Below are 16,044 nucleotides of genomic sequence, written 5' to 3'. Positions count from 1 at the left end.
AGTGAAATCTCTGTGTGCTTTGAGATAATGAAAAACTAGGTGTTGCTTAATTTTCTGCTCAGAGAGGGAAAGGAGGGAACCAGGACAAGGGAGGGAACTGTAAGAGAAACCTGGTCCTAGTGAAGTGAGCTATTCTTCTCCTATTCCCCATAGATTGCCCTCTTATATATTTCAGACAGAAAGCAGGCGTGAGGATGGAAGTCAATAGAGCTAGTCAAACTGTATGTTCATTACAGAATCACAGAATTTGAGAATTGGAAGGGACCTTAGTAGCTTTAGTCTAATCTTTGCTTGAAAGAAATTATCTCCCCACTCTTAACTCTCAGCAAGGAATCATCCAGCCTCTGCTTGAAGACTTCCAAGAATGTCACCTGCTACTTTTCAAGACAGTCCATCCTGTAGTTGGATAGCTCTATTTAGTTTTTCCTAATTGAGCTTAAAATTGGCCTGTCTTTGAAACCTTCCCTTATTGCTCAGGGTTATATATTCTGGAATCCAACAGAACAAGTCTAATATCTCCTCACATAAAAGCCCTTTAATATATTTGTCCTTGTTCACTTATTTCAGTCATGTCCAACTTTCTGTGATCCATTTGGGGTTTTCTTGACAGAGATACAAGAGTGCTTTGCTATTTCCCTTTTCAGCATAGGATTAATTGATTTGTCCAGAGTCACACCGTAGTGTCTGAGACTGGATTTGAACTTAAGAGACTGGAATCTTCCTGACTTCAGGCCCAGAATTCCATTCTCTGTGCCACATAGCTACCCTATCAATCTGTCCTGTTGCTTGCTGTTCAGTCATTTTTCAGTCATGTCCAACCCTCTGTAATCCCATTTTGGGTTTTCTTGGCAAAAGTTACTACAATGGTTTGTCTGTCATTTCCTTCTCCAGCTCATTTGTAAAAATAAAGAAACTGAGGCAAACAGGATTAAGTGACTTGCACAAGATCACATAAGATCTTGTCTTATGACACATAAGTGTCTAAGGCCAGATTTGAACTCAGGAAGATGAGTATTCCTTATTCTGGACCCAGTGCTCTCTCTCCTGAATCACCTAGCTGCCCTAGCCCTTCATATACTTGAAACCAATTAAGAGTCTACTCTTCAGACTTCTTGAAATTTTTCTGACCACATAATCAGCAGATTGAAACCAGTTATAAGTTGTCTGCTCCTGCTCTGACTTCAATAGCATTTTTCATTGTGTATTATCACAACTCTGGGAAACAGGCTCCTTAGCCTCTCCCAAGAGATACCATCAGAAGTACACTGTTCATGTGCCAGTCTCTGCTACACGTCTTTATCTCATCTTTTAAAAATCTTTGTTTTGTGTATATTTTAAATGTTCATTGAGTGGCTTAAAATTATTTTATTGATAGGAGTGAATAATCAACAAAGTTTGGAGACTATTGCTGGAAGGAAAAAGGGAATGGCTGAGCCTGGTATTGTGGAAGGTTTTTGATGACAGGGAAGTGAAAGAACTGCAGAGAAGCCAGAGACAAAATATGAGAATCTGGGTGGGTGCAGATTAGCATTAGAAAATAAATTTAAGCATCTCAGGTAAGGAGTGGAAGGAAGAGGGTAGAGCCATAGAAAAGAGTACAAATTCTGTCCCAGTTTAAGGGTGAGCAGGAAGGATAGACTTCTTTTTTGGCTCAGTGAGCTGATCCTCAGTGCTAACAATGATGACCCTTCAGGAGTTGCCCTATCTCTTACCAACTGAGGAGAAAGGGCAGCAGATTCGAGAAATTTGCCTCTCTGCCCATGATCTGTTCATGATGAAGTGGGATTTGAAACAGGCAAAGTTAGGTTGTTTTCTTTCCCTAGTTTTGCCTTCTAGAGATTATCAATTTTTCTCACCTATCAAAGCTCCTCTCAGGCTGATTTTCACTAGTGATAGTGGGGAAGGTCTGGGTGTGGGACAAGGCAGAGGAGATATACAACCACTCAGGGCTTCCCATGCCTTCCTAAAGGTTTATTTTCCTTAAAGCTTTGCCATTCCAAACTTCTCTACATTTTCCAAAGATTAGAGACCAGAAGAAGAATAACCATAGTTATTTTAATATCTGATCTAGAGTGATTTAGAGAATTTTTTCATATGACAATAGTTTTGATTTCTTTGTCTGAAAACTACCTGTTTATATCCTTTGACTATTTATCGATTGAAGAATGACTTTTTTTTTTTTGACTCAATTTGAGAGATGAAGTTTTTAGTCAGAGATACTTGTTGCAAAATTTCCCCCTCCAGTTTTCTGCTTTCCTTTTAATTTTGGTTACTTTGGTTTTGTTTGTACAAAAAACCTTTAACTACTTCCATTAATCTGACTTATACTATTTCATACTCTCTTAATTTTCTTATGGCCTAAGCTAGGGCAGGGTTGTGCTGTCAAGTGTTTAATAATTGTTTCTCTACATGAAAGGAAAAAAAATATATCTTATATACACACATATACCCAAAACACTTTTTAGTTAAATATATATTATTAATATTTTCTCCATTCCTTTAAGCCTAGTTAACAAAACAATAAATAAAGCCTTGATTTGTAGCATTTGCCGATTTCCAATGTGTAAATATTCACACTAAAAATTTACCAGTTGGCTCTCATGAAACATCCCTGTTCTAGAGTATACCTGATTGGAAGGAGGGACTCCCTCTTTGCTCAGTTGCTTGTTCCAAGTCATGAGATCATGGGCCACTATTCTGGAAAGGCCAATGCATTTGTGCACATGAATTATCAGTTTTCAACAACCAAACTGAAAGATCTCTAGAACAGGAGTGAGGAAATTTGGCTATTTTTCTGCTGTAAAATAAAGAGCTTGGACAAGATGAGCTCTAAGGTCATTTTCAGGGGTAATTCTAAGGGCATTGCTTTCAATAAGAATTGACTAAGTTGTTCTCTGCCATCTTAGGCAAATCATTTCCCCTCTCCTCTGTGAGGCCTTAGTTTCCTCCTCTGTACAATGGAGAAGTTACTTTTGACTTATTTCTAGGCATATGCTCAAGAAGTTAAAAATAGAAAGCAATATTCCTTAGAATGATACACCTAAAGTTGGCAGGGACTTTCGAAATTATATTGTCTAACAATCATTTTGTAGAGAGGGAAACTGGGACCCTGAAAGAGTAAGTTATTTGCTCATTGTCACCCATAAAGTAAGTGACAGAAGTAGGATTTGACCTCAGATCGTAAGGGCAGTAAGGTGGTGCTAGAGTGCCAGGCTTGGCATCGGGAAGACTCTTCTTTCTGAGTTCAAATTTGACTTTAGATTAACTGTGTGACTCTGGACAAGACACTTAATCCTGTTTGCCTTGGTTCCCTCATCTGTAAAGTGAGCTGGGAAAAGTTAATGGCAAACCATTTCAATATCTCTGCCAAAAAACAAAAAAGCAAAAAAAAAATCAACAATGACCAAATGGCGTCACAGAGCGTCAGACATGACTGGAATGATTGAACAACCCACTTATAACTATTCAATGAAAAATAATGAATATGAAGAATATGAGAAGCATAAGGAGACCTATAGGAGAGTGAGGTAAGCAGGGTCAGGACAACATACACAATGACTACAATAATGTAAATAGAAAGAATGACATTCTCCTCCCCCTACCCCCCAAATAAAACAAAGCAAAACTTAATGCTGTGTGATTGTAATGACCAAGGCTGGCTCCAAAGAAGAACTAAAAAATACAACTCCCTCTTTCCTGTACAGAGATGAGGCTTAAGGGTATGAAACCGTGTACATACTATCAGATTTGGTTGATGTGGTTAGCTTTGCCCAACTAATGTTTTTATTTTCCTTTTTTGTTCTTTGTCACAAAGTGTGATAAGGAAATGATTTGATTAATACAGGCATACCAAACATTGGCACCAAATTTTGGGGTTCAGTCATGTGAAGAACTCACAATGGCCTTTCTCTTTGGCAAAAGGTAGACTTATTTTTGAGAAGAGGTTACAGCATGATACTATTCCATCACAATCATATATCACATTTTGTTTAACCATTCCCCAATTTATCATAGTTCCAAATTGATTTCCAGAATGGTTGGATCGGTTCCCAACTCTACCAGCACTGTCTTAGTATCCCAGTTTTCCCATATGCCCTCCAATATCCGATATTTTTTTCTTTTTTGTCATATTAATCACTTTGATAGGTGTGAGGGTACCATAGAGTTATTTTAATAGCTGATCTAGAGTGATTTAGAGAATTTTTTCATATGACAATAGTTTTGATTTCTTTGTCTGAAAACTACTTGTTTATATCCTTTGACCATTTATCGATTGGAGAATGACTTGTATTTTTATAAATTTGACTCAATTCTACATATATTTGAGAGATGAAGTTTTTAATCAGAGATACTTGTTGCAAAATTTCCCCCTCCAGTTTTCTGCTTTCCTTTCAATTTTGGTTACTTTGGTTTTGTTTGTACAAAAAACCTTTAACTACTTCCATTAATCTGACTTATACTATTCCATACTCTCTTAATTTTCTTATGGTATAAAGCTTTTAGGTTTAAATCACTTACCTATTTTGACCTTATCTTGGTATATAGTGTGAGATGTTGATCTATACATGGTTTCTGCTATATCATTTTCCAGTTTTCTCAACAGTTTTTGTCAAATAATGAGTTTTTGTTCCAAAAGCTTGGATCTTTAGGTTTATCATATACTAGATTATTATGATGATTTATTATGATATAATTTCTACCTAATATATTCTACTGGTCCACCACTCTGTTTCTTATCCAGCAGCAGATTGTTTGATAATTATCACTGTGTAATACAGTTTGATATCTGGTACAACTAGACCATCTTCTTTTGCATTTTTTTCACTGATTCCCTTGATTTCCTGAACTACTTTTCTTCAAAATGAATTTTATTATTTTTCCTAGCTCTATAAAATAATTTTGATAGTTTTATTGGTATAACACTGAATAAATTGATTAATTTAGAGAAAATTGTCATTTTTTATGATCTTAACTCAGCCTACCCATGAGTAACTAACATTTTTTCAATTGTTTAGATTTGACTTTATTTTTGTGAAAAGTGTCTTATTGTTGTATTCATATAGTTCCTGGGTTTGTCTTGGTAGGTAAAATCCCAAATATTTTGTATTATACACAGTTGTTTTAAATGGAATTTCTCTATCTCTTGCTGCTGGACTTTGTTGGTAACATATTTTTTATGAGGATTTGTTTTGTATCAACTTTGATAAAGTTAATAACTTCTGTTGGTTTTTAATATGATTATGTTGATAATTTCCCCAATATTTAACCAGCCCTTTATTCCTGATATAAATCTCACCTGGTTGTAGTATATTATCCTTGTGTATATTGGTGTAATATTTTTGCAAGCATTTTATTTAATTCTTTTGTGTGGTGTTTTTCTTCTTTAATATAATATAAGATGATGGTTCTCTCTGGGAGAAAGCAGGTTTCTCAGAGAGGTTTTTTGGAGGCTGCCTTAGTTTCAGTTAAGAATAAATAATCACCCAAAATGCAGCCAGGTGATAAAAGTTCAGATCTTTTATTGCCTCTATTATAGCCCGGTTAGCTTAGAGGCCTATCTCTTTGCTTGGTTCTAAGAGCTCTTGCAGCTTTGTCCTTTGCCTCTGCTCCCTTCAGCCTCCAGCCAGCACCAAGTTGAATCTGTCTTGCCTCCACAGAGCTCTTGCAGCTTTGTCCTTTGCTTCTGCCTCTGCTTCCATCCAGCACCAAGGTAAAAGTTGTAATGAATCTTTCTTGCCTCCAAGAGAGGGCTTCTGGCTCTCCCAGAGTGCTCCTCTCCAATGTAATTTAGCTGAATTCTCTTCTGCCACCAGCCAGGCAAGTGGAAAATGGAATGAATCTCTTCCCAATTGGGCCTCTACTTTCTTCTTATATTTCAGAAAGCAGGATTATGGGTTTTCTCCCAGAGTGCTCTCTGGCCCTAAGAGCTTCAAGGGAGATGTGAATTCACAAAGTTACAAAGTTTACTTTGTGAATCTTCCATACTTGTGATTTCCAATGAGTAAAGGTGTAAACACAAGCATTGTATCTACTTAGTACCTTGTTTCAGGTTCTGGCCCAAAACATCAACTCTAATGATTTAGCAGTTTGTAAAGATTCCAACACTTTTGCATCAATATTTACTAGTGAAATTGGTCTACAATTTTCTTCCTCTGTTTTGGCTCTTCCTGGTTTGAGTGGCAGCAACATATTTTAGGACTCCACCTAATTTTTCTAAATAGCTTATATAGTATTGGAATTAGTTATTCAAAAAGGATCTTAAAAGAGAGAGAAGAAAAAATTGGAAAAAGAAATGAGTGCTTTATGGGAGAAGTATTAAAGGCTAGGGGAAAGAGCCAACAGCTCACAAAAAAAGAAATACCGAAATTGACTGAAAAAAACAATTCCTTAAACAATAAATATGACAAAATGGAAATACACACACACACACACACACACACACATATGTATATGTATATATTGAAGAAAACATCTTAAAAAAATAATTTTGATGAAATGGAAAAAAATCCTCAAAAAATAGAATTGGTGACATGGAAAAAAAAATCCACTGAACAGAACAACTCCTTTAAAAGTACAATTGGCCAGATGCAAAAGGAAGTAAAAAAGCTAACTGAAGAAAATAATTCATTAAAAATTAGAATTGGACAAACGGAAGCAAATGACTCAATGAGACATCAAGAATTAGTCAAACAAAACCAAAAAAAGAAAAACGAAAAAGTAAAATACTTCATTAGAAAAACAATTGACCTAGAAAATAAAAGAGACAATCTAAGAATAATTGGACTACCTAAAAGACATGATGGAAAAAAGAGCTTGGACAATATCTTTCAAGAAATCATCAAGGAAAACTGTCTCGATATCTTAGAACCAGAAGGAAAATAGTCATTGAAAGAATCCGCTGAGAATTTACTTGTGAATCTATGTGGTCCAGAGGATTTTTTTCTTAGGAAGTTCATTGATATCTTGTTTAATTTCTTTTTCTAAGATTGGGTTAGTTAAGTATTTTATTTCTGGGTAATTTATATTTTTATAGATATTTATTTGTTTCATTTAGATTATCAAATTTATTGTCATATAATTGGGCAAAATAGCTCCTAACAATTGTCTTAATTTCCTCTTCATGGATGGTGAATTTTCTTGTTTCATTTTTGATAATAGTAATTTGGGTTTCTTCTTTCTTTTTTAAAAATCAAATTAACCAATAGTTTATTATTCTCCTCCCTCCCTCCCCCACCCCTTAAAATCAGCTTCTAGTTTTATGTTTTAGTTCACTGGTTTTGTTACCTTGAATTTTATTGTTTTCTTTGATTTTCAGGATTTCCAATGTACATGTACAATTCAAATTTTTTAATTTGTTTTTTTCCCTAGTTTTTGTTGTTTTTTTAGTTAGTGTCCAATTCATTGATCTGTTTTTTAAATTTTCTCCTAAGTACCATTTGGCTCTAATACTTAAATTTTGGTATCTTGTCTCAGTTTTTGTCATTTTCTTGAATGAAATTATCATTTGTTTCTCTGATTTATTCTTTGATTCTCTTTTTTAAAAAATGGATTAGATTTAATTCCAATTAATTTTTAATTCCTCTTTCCATTGTCCATTATTGAATGTAATTTTTATTGCATTATAGTCTGAATTTTTCTACTTTTCTGCATTTGGTTGTGAGGTTTTAAGATCCTAATACATGATCAGTTTGTGTGTAGGTGCCATGTGCTGCTGAGAAAAATGAATATTCCTTTCTCTTTCCATTCAGTTTTCTCTAGAGATTTATCATATCTAACCTTTTGAGATTTTTATTCCTTAACTTTATTTTTTGTTTGAATTTATCTAATTTTGAGAGGGGAAAATTAAGATTCTTCCCTAGTACGGTTTTATTATATCTTCTTTTAACTTATTCAACTTCTTCACAAATTTAGATGTTATGTCATTTGATGCATATACATTTAGTAGTGATATGACTTCATTGTCTATGATATGTTTCAGCAAGATATGCTTTCTTTTAATTATTAGATTTAAAATTTCTCTTAAATATATTTTTGCTTTTGATTTGTCTAAGATCATGATTGCTACCCAATTTTTTTTTTGCTTCATCTGAAGCTCCAACTCTTTATCTTTACAATGTGTGTATCTCTGCTTCAAATGTTTCTTGTGAATAAAATATTGTAGTATTTTAATTTTTAATCCATTTGATTGTCATTCCATTCTCATTTATAATAATCACTGTATGTTTTCCTCCATGCTATTTTCCCCTCATTTATCCCTTTTCCTTGCCCCTCCCCCTTTCCCTCCTTACAATAGTTTTGCTTCTGATCACACCTTCTCCAATACATCATTTTATCAGTCCCCTCTCCCCCTTCTATTATTCTCTTCCTTGTTATTTATAGGGTAAGATAGATTTCTGTATTCTACTGAGACTTTATGTTTTTTCTCTAAGCCAATTTTGATGTGGGTTAAGTTCAGATTTTTCCTGCCACCTCACTCTTTATCTTCCCCTTTATAATAGCTCTTTCATGCTTCTTTTATGTGGGATAATTTATCCCCATTTCAACTTCCCCCTTTTTCTTCTAGGGCAATTTTCTTTTTTATGATATTATTCCATCAAAGAAACTTATATCTATGCTCTTCTATTAATAAAGTTGAGATACAAATATTTTCTTGCCATCTAGAAATACACTTTAATCTTATTGAATTTCTTGTTTTCTCATTTCTTTACTTTTCATGTTTCCCTTGAATGTTGTATTTGGAGGTCAATTTTTTTAATTTAGAAATTCTATATAATAATTTAGAAATGCTTGGAAGTCCTCTATTTCATTAAATCTTGGTTTCTCCCCCCTCTCTGCTGAAAGACCATATTCAGTTTTGCTAGATGGGGATTCTTGGTTATAATGCTAACTTGTCTTCCAATATATCATATTCCAAGCTTCCAGTTTTTTAAGGTGGAAGCTGCCAAATTCTGTATAATCCTGTCTGTAGCTCCACAATATTTTAATTGTTTCCTTTTGGCTGCTTGCAATACTTTTTCCTTGATCTTTGAGCTCTGGAATTTCGCTATATATGCCTGAGTTTTCATTTTGGGATCTCTTTCAGATGGTGATTAGTGGGTTCTTTCAATTTCTATTTTGCCTCTGTTCTACTATATCAGGACAGTTTTCTTTGATAATTTTTTGAAAAATGCTGTCCAGGCTTTTTTTTGTTTGTTTTGTTTTGATTATGGCTTCTATGTAGTCCAATAATTCTTATATTATCTCTCCCAGATCTATTTTCTTAGTCAGTTGTTCTTCCAATGATCAATTTTAAATTTTCTGTTTTTGTACTTTTTTTGATTTTGTTTGATCATATCCTAATGTCTCATAGAATGTCCATTTGTTCAATCCTTTTTTTTTTCTAGTAAATTTATTTTTAATACACATTGTTTTATGAATCATGTTGGGAGAGCAAAAGGGAAAAACCATGGGAGAGATTTAAAAAAACAAAAAATTAGCGAACATAGCTTGTGTTGTTATACATTGTTTCTTTAGTTCTTTTTCTGGATGCTGACAGAATTTCTATTGGGATTGCTTTGGATCACTGAACTATTGAGAAAAACCAAGTCTTTCATAGTTGATCACTGCACCTTGTTGCTGTTATTGTGTACAATGTATTTCTGGTTCTGCTTGCTTTGCTCATCATCAGTTCATGTAAATCTTTCTAGGCCTTTCCAAAATCAACGTGTTCAATTTTTTTAATAGAATCTTCATATGCCATAACTTGTACAGCCATTCCCCAATTGATGGGAATCTACTCATTTCCCAATTCTTTGCTACCACAAAAAGAGCTGCTATTAACATTTTTGTATACGTGGGTCCTTTTCCCTCCTTTATGATTTCCTTGGAATACAGATCCAGTAACAGCCAATTCTACTTTTTAAAGAAATTGTCTTCTATGAGCAAAAATTTCATATTTTCTTTTCCATTTAGTAGTTTTTTAGTAAATTATTTTTCTTAGTAAATTTTTATGTATATTTCCCATGCTATCATTTTTCATGATATTCTTTCATTATTCTTCCTTTCCCATTTTTTTCTCCCACTTCTCTATTTTTGCTTTTTATAATTTTTTTTAAGCTCTTCTAGGAATTCTTTTTGGGTGTGAGATAAAATTATACTTTTCTTTGAGACTTCACATGTAACCATTTTGATAATATTGTCCTCTTCTAAATTTATGCTTTGATCTTCCCTATTGTAACTTTCTATAGTTAATTTTTTTGCTTTTTTTTCCTACCTTTTTTGTGACTTGGCATTTTTATGTGAAAGTTGGGACTCTTTAGTCCTGCAATATCCCAACTTTTTTGTGCTGGGGCTATGGGGCTCACAGCTGGCTTTCATTATACTTCAGGGCTCAGCCGCTTGCTTTCTCTGGACAATAAGCTTCCTTTCTGGCTTGTACTGGGGATTGGGACCTCCCTGTTGGTCTCCCCTGAGTGTAGGATTTATTTGTTGACCTGTTCCAGGTCTAGGGCTTTGCTACTGGGTTGCAATGGTAACAGGATCTTTTTGGTGGCTGACTCAAGAAGAGGGATCTTGTTGTTGGTCTGCTTCAGGGGCTTCTGGATTGTTATGGAAACAGGGTCTCTATTGGAAAGCCCCAAGGGTGGGGTCTTGCTATTGGCCCACCTTGGGGTGAGGCTTCACTACTGATCAATAAGTTGGAAGGGCTTCAGAGAATTCCTTCCTCATTCTACCATCTTGGCAACAGAAATCTGAGGAATAATAGAGTACTGTTATTCTGAACACGATTGTGTCCAACAAAAGCAAACCCATTACTGAGTGAAAACCTTGGAGGAAATAACCATTTACCCTAAAGGTAAATTACAACAAAGCTGGACATAGTCTAACACATTCTGACTTTAAAGAGTTCAGAGAAAGGATAAAAAGGACTCAGCAGCCTAAGATTCTGTAAGAAAAGGTAGCTCAAATAGAATAGGAAGCTCTTAAGAATGAAATTCTGAAGACACCAAGAGAAAAATTCTGGCAAAAATTATGACATGAAAGGTTTCAGCTAGGCATGGGTCTCCCAAGAACAAGCACTGGAATGAGAAAAAATAACATATGAAGCAAATGGTCAACAAATCTAAAGAGAAATAAAATTTCTTGTAGCCCATCTAGGACTGAAGAATCTATTTTGAATCCAATGTAATATTGAAAAAAAAAAAAACCCAACACTTTTGTTGTCCTAAATATTATTCAACTTCAACTCATTCTGAGTTTTACACTGAAATCATTCTTACAGGGCCATGCTATGATTTGTATTCATCTTCAATTACCTTGCCCTACTTTATATTACATCATAAATGCTAGCTGTTGGATATATTTTTAAAAACCAAATTGTACATGATAGAATGATAATAGCAAACTTCTGCAGTTCACGTTAAAGTTAGCCAAGTGTATCCTATTGGTTGGGTACTATACTATTTTACATATAGGGAAGCTGAGACTGAGAGGGATTAAGTAATTAGTCACACAGCTACTAAGTGTATGAAATAGGGTTCAGATTCAAGTTTTCCAGGCTCAGTCCATCATTCTCAGAAGCAAAGCTGCTTCTAAATAAGTCAGTGTTTCATACATAATCTTCTCCCCACCTCTCCCTGACCCCGTTTGTTATGTGCATTTTAATGCTTGTTTATAATTAAACTCATAAAAAAAAATCTGAAAAAAATCTTTTCCCCTCCTCTCCCCGTCCCCATTTGTTATGTATATCTTAATGCCTGTTTACAGATAATTAAGCTCATGATAAAAAGGAAATATTTTTAAACTTGGAAAAAAATATTTCTTGGACTTCCTAAAATCACTCCTTCCCACTTTTCCACCTCCGCCATTTTCCCCTTTTGGCGATCTTTCTCATACAAAGACTTGAAATTGCCTGTACGGAGTGATTGATTTCTACGTGACCCTGAAGTCTCCTTCCTTTCTCAGGGCCTCAGCTTTCCTATCTGTTAAGAAGGTATTATGTCACTAACACCAAAAGAATCTTCTGCAGCTACAGAAAGAAGATCTTGTAATGACGGTGGTGACTCTGATGGGGCTTCTCCTGGGGTACTAGGAAAGGGGAGAAAACGCGAAGCAGGTTGCGTCTTCTTTCGCCCGCCATTTTCTGGCATCCCTGAGAAATACTTTCTAGAGTCTGTAGCATAGAAAAGAGAGGGGGAAAAACCCCGCAAAACTCCATTTCCCATGATGCCTAGGCCGGGCGTCTTCTCCGGAGCGTTTCCCCTCCGCGTCTTAACGCTCTTTCCGCTTTGCACGGACATTTTCGAGTTTTTGGAGTTTGCTTCCGGAGGTGTGTTGAAGGAGGGGACGGAATCGCCGGATATAAAGAACGTAGCGAAGAAAGAGGAAGGGATGTGACGAAACGTCCGCGTCGGAAGTGACGTTTCTGTAAGGCGCCGTACTGTTTATGGAGGGTCAATCGGAATGAGTGGCTCCCTGTGCTGTCTGGCGGCGGGGTGAGTCCTCGCTAAAGGGGGTGGGGAGGAGTCCCTGCTGTTCGTCTCTGTTCCACCGGAGCTGGGTCCTTAGACCAGAGGAAGGGAAGGGAAGGGAAGGGAGAGGAGATGTGGGTGGCACCGGGGAGGCTCACTAGTTTCTTTCTCAGGAGTCGCCGGGCGCTGCGTCTAGTGCCCTGGGCCCCGCGGGACTTTCTTCCTCCGGTCGGAGCCAGGGCCAAGCATGGGGTCGCGGAAGAGGAGGACGAGCTAGAGCGACCCATCCTCTTCTCCTCCAGCAAGGCGAACCCGCGCCGTTGGACTGTGGAGCACTCCCTGGGCAGCGATCGTCGCCGGCCCTGGTGGAAGGTCGTACCCTTGAGTGCGTCCCTGATAGCACTGATCTTTTGGTGCTTCTTCAGGAAGGAGACCGACATCGATCAGTGGCTGACCCAAGGCTTGGAAGGGGAGTCGCCAGAAGCAGGTGTTGATCCCGAGCAGCCCGAAAGCCAGGCTGGCCCGGAAACTAGGACTTGATTAAGGGCGTTCCAGACACTGGGGGAAAGGTCTACCTCTGCCACCGAATTCCTGTGTGATTTTTGTCAAACAACTTTCTCATTTGGGTCTCGATTTTCTCTTTTGTAAAATGAATATAGGTTGGAGCAAATGGATCATCAAATCCCTGTCAGCTCCGACCTTCAGCCACTCAAGGATTTATAACATCTATTTTTTTTTTTGGGGGGGGGCGGAGATTATCAGCTGTATTGCCTAGTTTTGTTCCTGGAATTTCAATCTACTGGAACATGCTGGATGTGGCCAGAAATACAGCTGTCTTCTTAAGAGTACAGACTCGGTGATAGCAATAGACTAACAACCGAGGAAACTGCTCTTTGGCTTACCCAAGCTTCCTAATGAAACTTCTGAAAGCTCTTCTCAGGTCTCCTAGAAATATCGGTTTTAATCATTTTAGTAATTAACAATTGTGCTTTTGGATGAATTGGGGATACAGAGGACAGTCCAGTATTCATTTGCATGAAAATGCCGTCCATTTTGTTTTTATAAAACAATGTTAAAATAAATGTTACTTCTGTAGCATTGAAATAAAGTAAATAACTTGCCTTTGGGTGGTATCTTTATGTGGACCCCCTTAAAAGAAGTTCATGTCAATTGTACTGATGAATTTTCTATATATTGTTAGGGAACCTGAGATTGAAATCTATTTTTATTTGTAAAATTCATTAAATGTACAGTAGGATTTCCACTAACCCTTAAGGTTCCTAGTGATCCTGTATTAATTTTGGTATAGCAGTGATGAGTCAGACAGGTCCATATTAAGTTTCTACTGTATGCCAGGTACTATTTCCTACACAAAGAATCATAGAATTTGAGGGTTGGAAGTGATCTCCGGTCTTTTACTGTAAACCATGCCTAGAGAGCAAGTTTTGGACTGTCTGGTTAGATGATTGTTATGAATATCTGACTATGCTTTGAAGTTTATAAAGTGTAATAGTTTCTTGACTCTGTTTGGTATGCAAAGTAACTCTGAAGTAGGAACTATGGCTATTATCTCTTTTTTAGAGATGTTACTGACAGAAACTTAGCAGATGAATGGGAGAAAGGGTACAAATACACATTTTATATAGTGCCTACTAGTGCCAGACACTGCTCTAAGTTCTTTAAAAAAAAAAAAAAAAATTGCCTCATTTGATCCTTTCAACAATTCTGTAAAGGTAGGTGCTATTTTTACACTTGAAGAAACTTAAAAAATAGTGGTTAAGTGACTTGATCAAGGTCATAGCTAATGTTTGAAGCTGGATCTAAAACTAAAGTCTTTCTCTCCCCAGGCCTAGTATTCTACTGGGCTACCAGATTACTCTGAATCAGTTTATTCCAAGTTATTTCTTACTGGGGAAAACAGCTGAAGTAGATTTGATTCTAAATTAAAAATTAGTATCCAAAGGTAATGTTTTTTTTTCTCAATAATAGTGCAATTAATAGTATTTATATAGTTCTTTAAGATTTGCAAAGTATGCTTCACAAATATATCATTTTATTCTCATTGCAACCATAAGGCTATTATTCCTCTTACAGTTGAGGAAACAAGGGCACCTAGTGTAAGTAACTTGTCTAAGGTCATAGCTGGTAAGTGTCTTAAGGCAGGATTTGAATTCAGTTTCTTAATTTTGTGCTTGGCATTCTAACCAGTACACCAACTGCTTCTAATACATAAGTAACTTGTCTAAGGTCATAGCTGGTAAGTGTCTTAAGGCAGGATTTGAATTCAGTTTCTTAATTTTGTGCTTGGCATTCTAACCAGTACACCAACTGCTTCTAATACATAAAGCTATCACCCAAAGGCAAACATTTACATCGAGTAAAGATGCCATTATAAAAAATAAAAGAGCAAATGCATTTCTCTTCCCTTTGTGATTGTAATATTACCGTGACTTTGTATTGTGCTGATTTTTTAAGAACTCAAAGTATTTCTTATCTAATATGTGTCCTTATCTGTACACTTTCCTGGTAATCAAAAGGGCACTGTTAATTCATTTTGCTAATTAGAGAAAGTGAGGTTGTTTGATTTTACCTCAAGTTAAATACTAAGTATAGAATCTAGATCTAGGATTTCTCATCTTTGATGTGCTCATTCCTAGACAGCAGTGTTTAAACTTGGTCTGTCTTCAGACCACCTTGTTGGGATAGATGTCACACACTTGATATTGCAAAAGACCAAGCAATACATTCCCCCATATGAATATAAATGGCAATGTTTTTGATGAGACTTGCTGTTTAGTTTTTATTAAATATGTAGAACTAGATTATTGATCCATATATGGTATGTATAAATGCATATCTATACACACACATACACACACACACAGTGTGTGTGTGTGTATGTGTGTGTGTAGGCTCACATATGCATATATATACAAACATGTGATTCCTACAGGTTCTCTTGTTTCTGGGAACTTGTGCTTGCCTTGGAGTAAGATTGATTATTTTGGAATCTGAGTCTGTCCAGTGTTTTCAGACTTGCTGAAGTAGGGATGTATAACACCTGTCCTTCAGATCCAGTTCTCTGTCTAAATCTCTCCCTGTACCAGCATAAATCCTACTAGAAAAGAATTTAGTAGCTTGCTAAATTTTTTTTCATGTGAAGTGGGGGAAATAAAATAATAGCAATAAAAAGATGGTGAGCAGTGGAGAGAAAACATTTCATTTGGACTATTAAGAGGCCAGTGGCTAATGCTGTCACTTGCCAAGGTTAAATTGGCTTCTTGTTTCAGCTATCTTTCAAAATCAGAAGTCAATCACTACATCAATTTGAATTAACTTTGAGTTTACTCTTTAAATAGTGAGTGAATGGAAATGCAAAGTGTCCCTTGCCCACTCAACAATCTTTTCATGTAGCTACCATGCAGAGCAGGGGAGGAGCTAAGTATAGAAACTCTGATATTTTATTGACTGACTATAAAGCTTATGTAGAAGAGAAGCAGAGATGACCCTTGCTGCCTCTTGAATGGTGTATAACAGAAATGGCTGCTCATTCTAGTTTCTGTATTTTCAACTCCTAGACTCCTCTATATCAAAA

General features: G+C 36.2%; 1 protein-coding gene across 1 annotated transcript; it reads left to right on the top strand.

The window, feature by feature from the left end:
* The first annotated feature begins 12,377 nt into the window (after positions 1-12,377).
* On the top strand, positions 12,378-14,864 carry LOC127543384 (protein CCSMST1). The gene is made up of 2 exons (XM_051969426.1): positions 12,378-12,473; positions 12,623-14,864. The coding sequence occupies exons 1-2, from the start codon at positions 12,442-12,444 to the stop codon at positions 12,987-12,989; spliced, it is 399 nt and encodes a 132-aa protein (XP_051825386.1). The 5' UTR covers positions 12,378-12,441; the 3' UTR covers positions 12,990-14,864.
* Positions 14,865-16,044: the final 1,180 nt, after the last annotated feature.

This window comes from Antechinus flavipes, chromosome 1 (assembly GCF_016432865.1).
Source record: "Antechinus flavipes isolate AdamAnt ecotype Samford, QLD, Australia chromosome 1, AdamAnt_v2, whole genome shotgun sequence".
NCBI lineage: Eukaryota > Metazoa > Chordata > Mammalia > Dasyuromorphia > Dasyuridae > Antechinus > Antechinus flavipes.
This window is presented reverse-complemented; position numbering and strand designations above follow the sequence as displayed.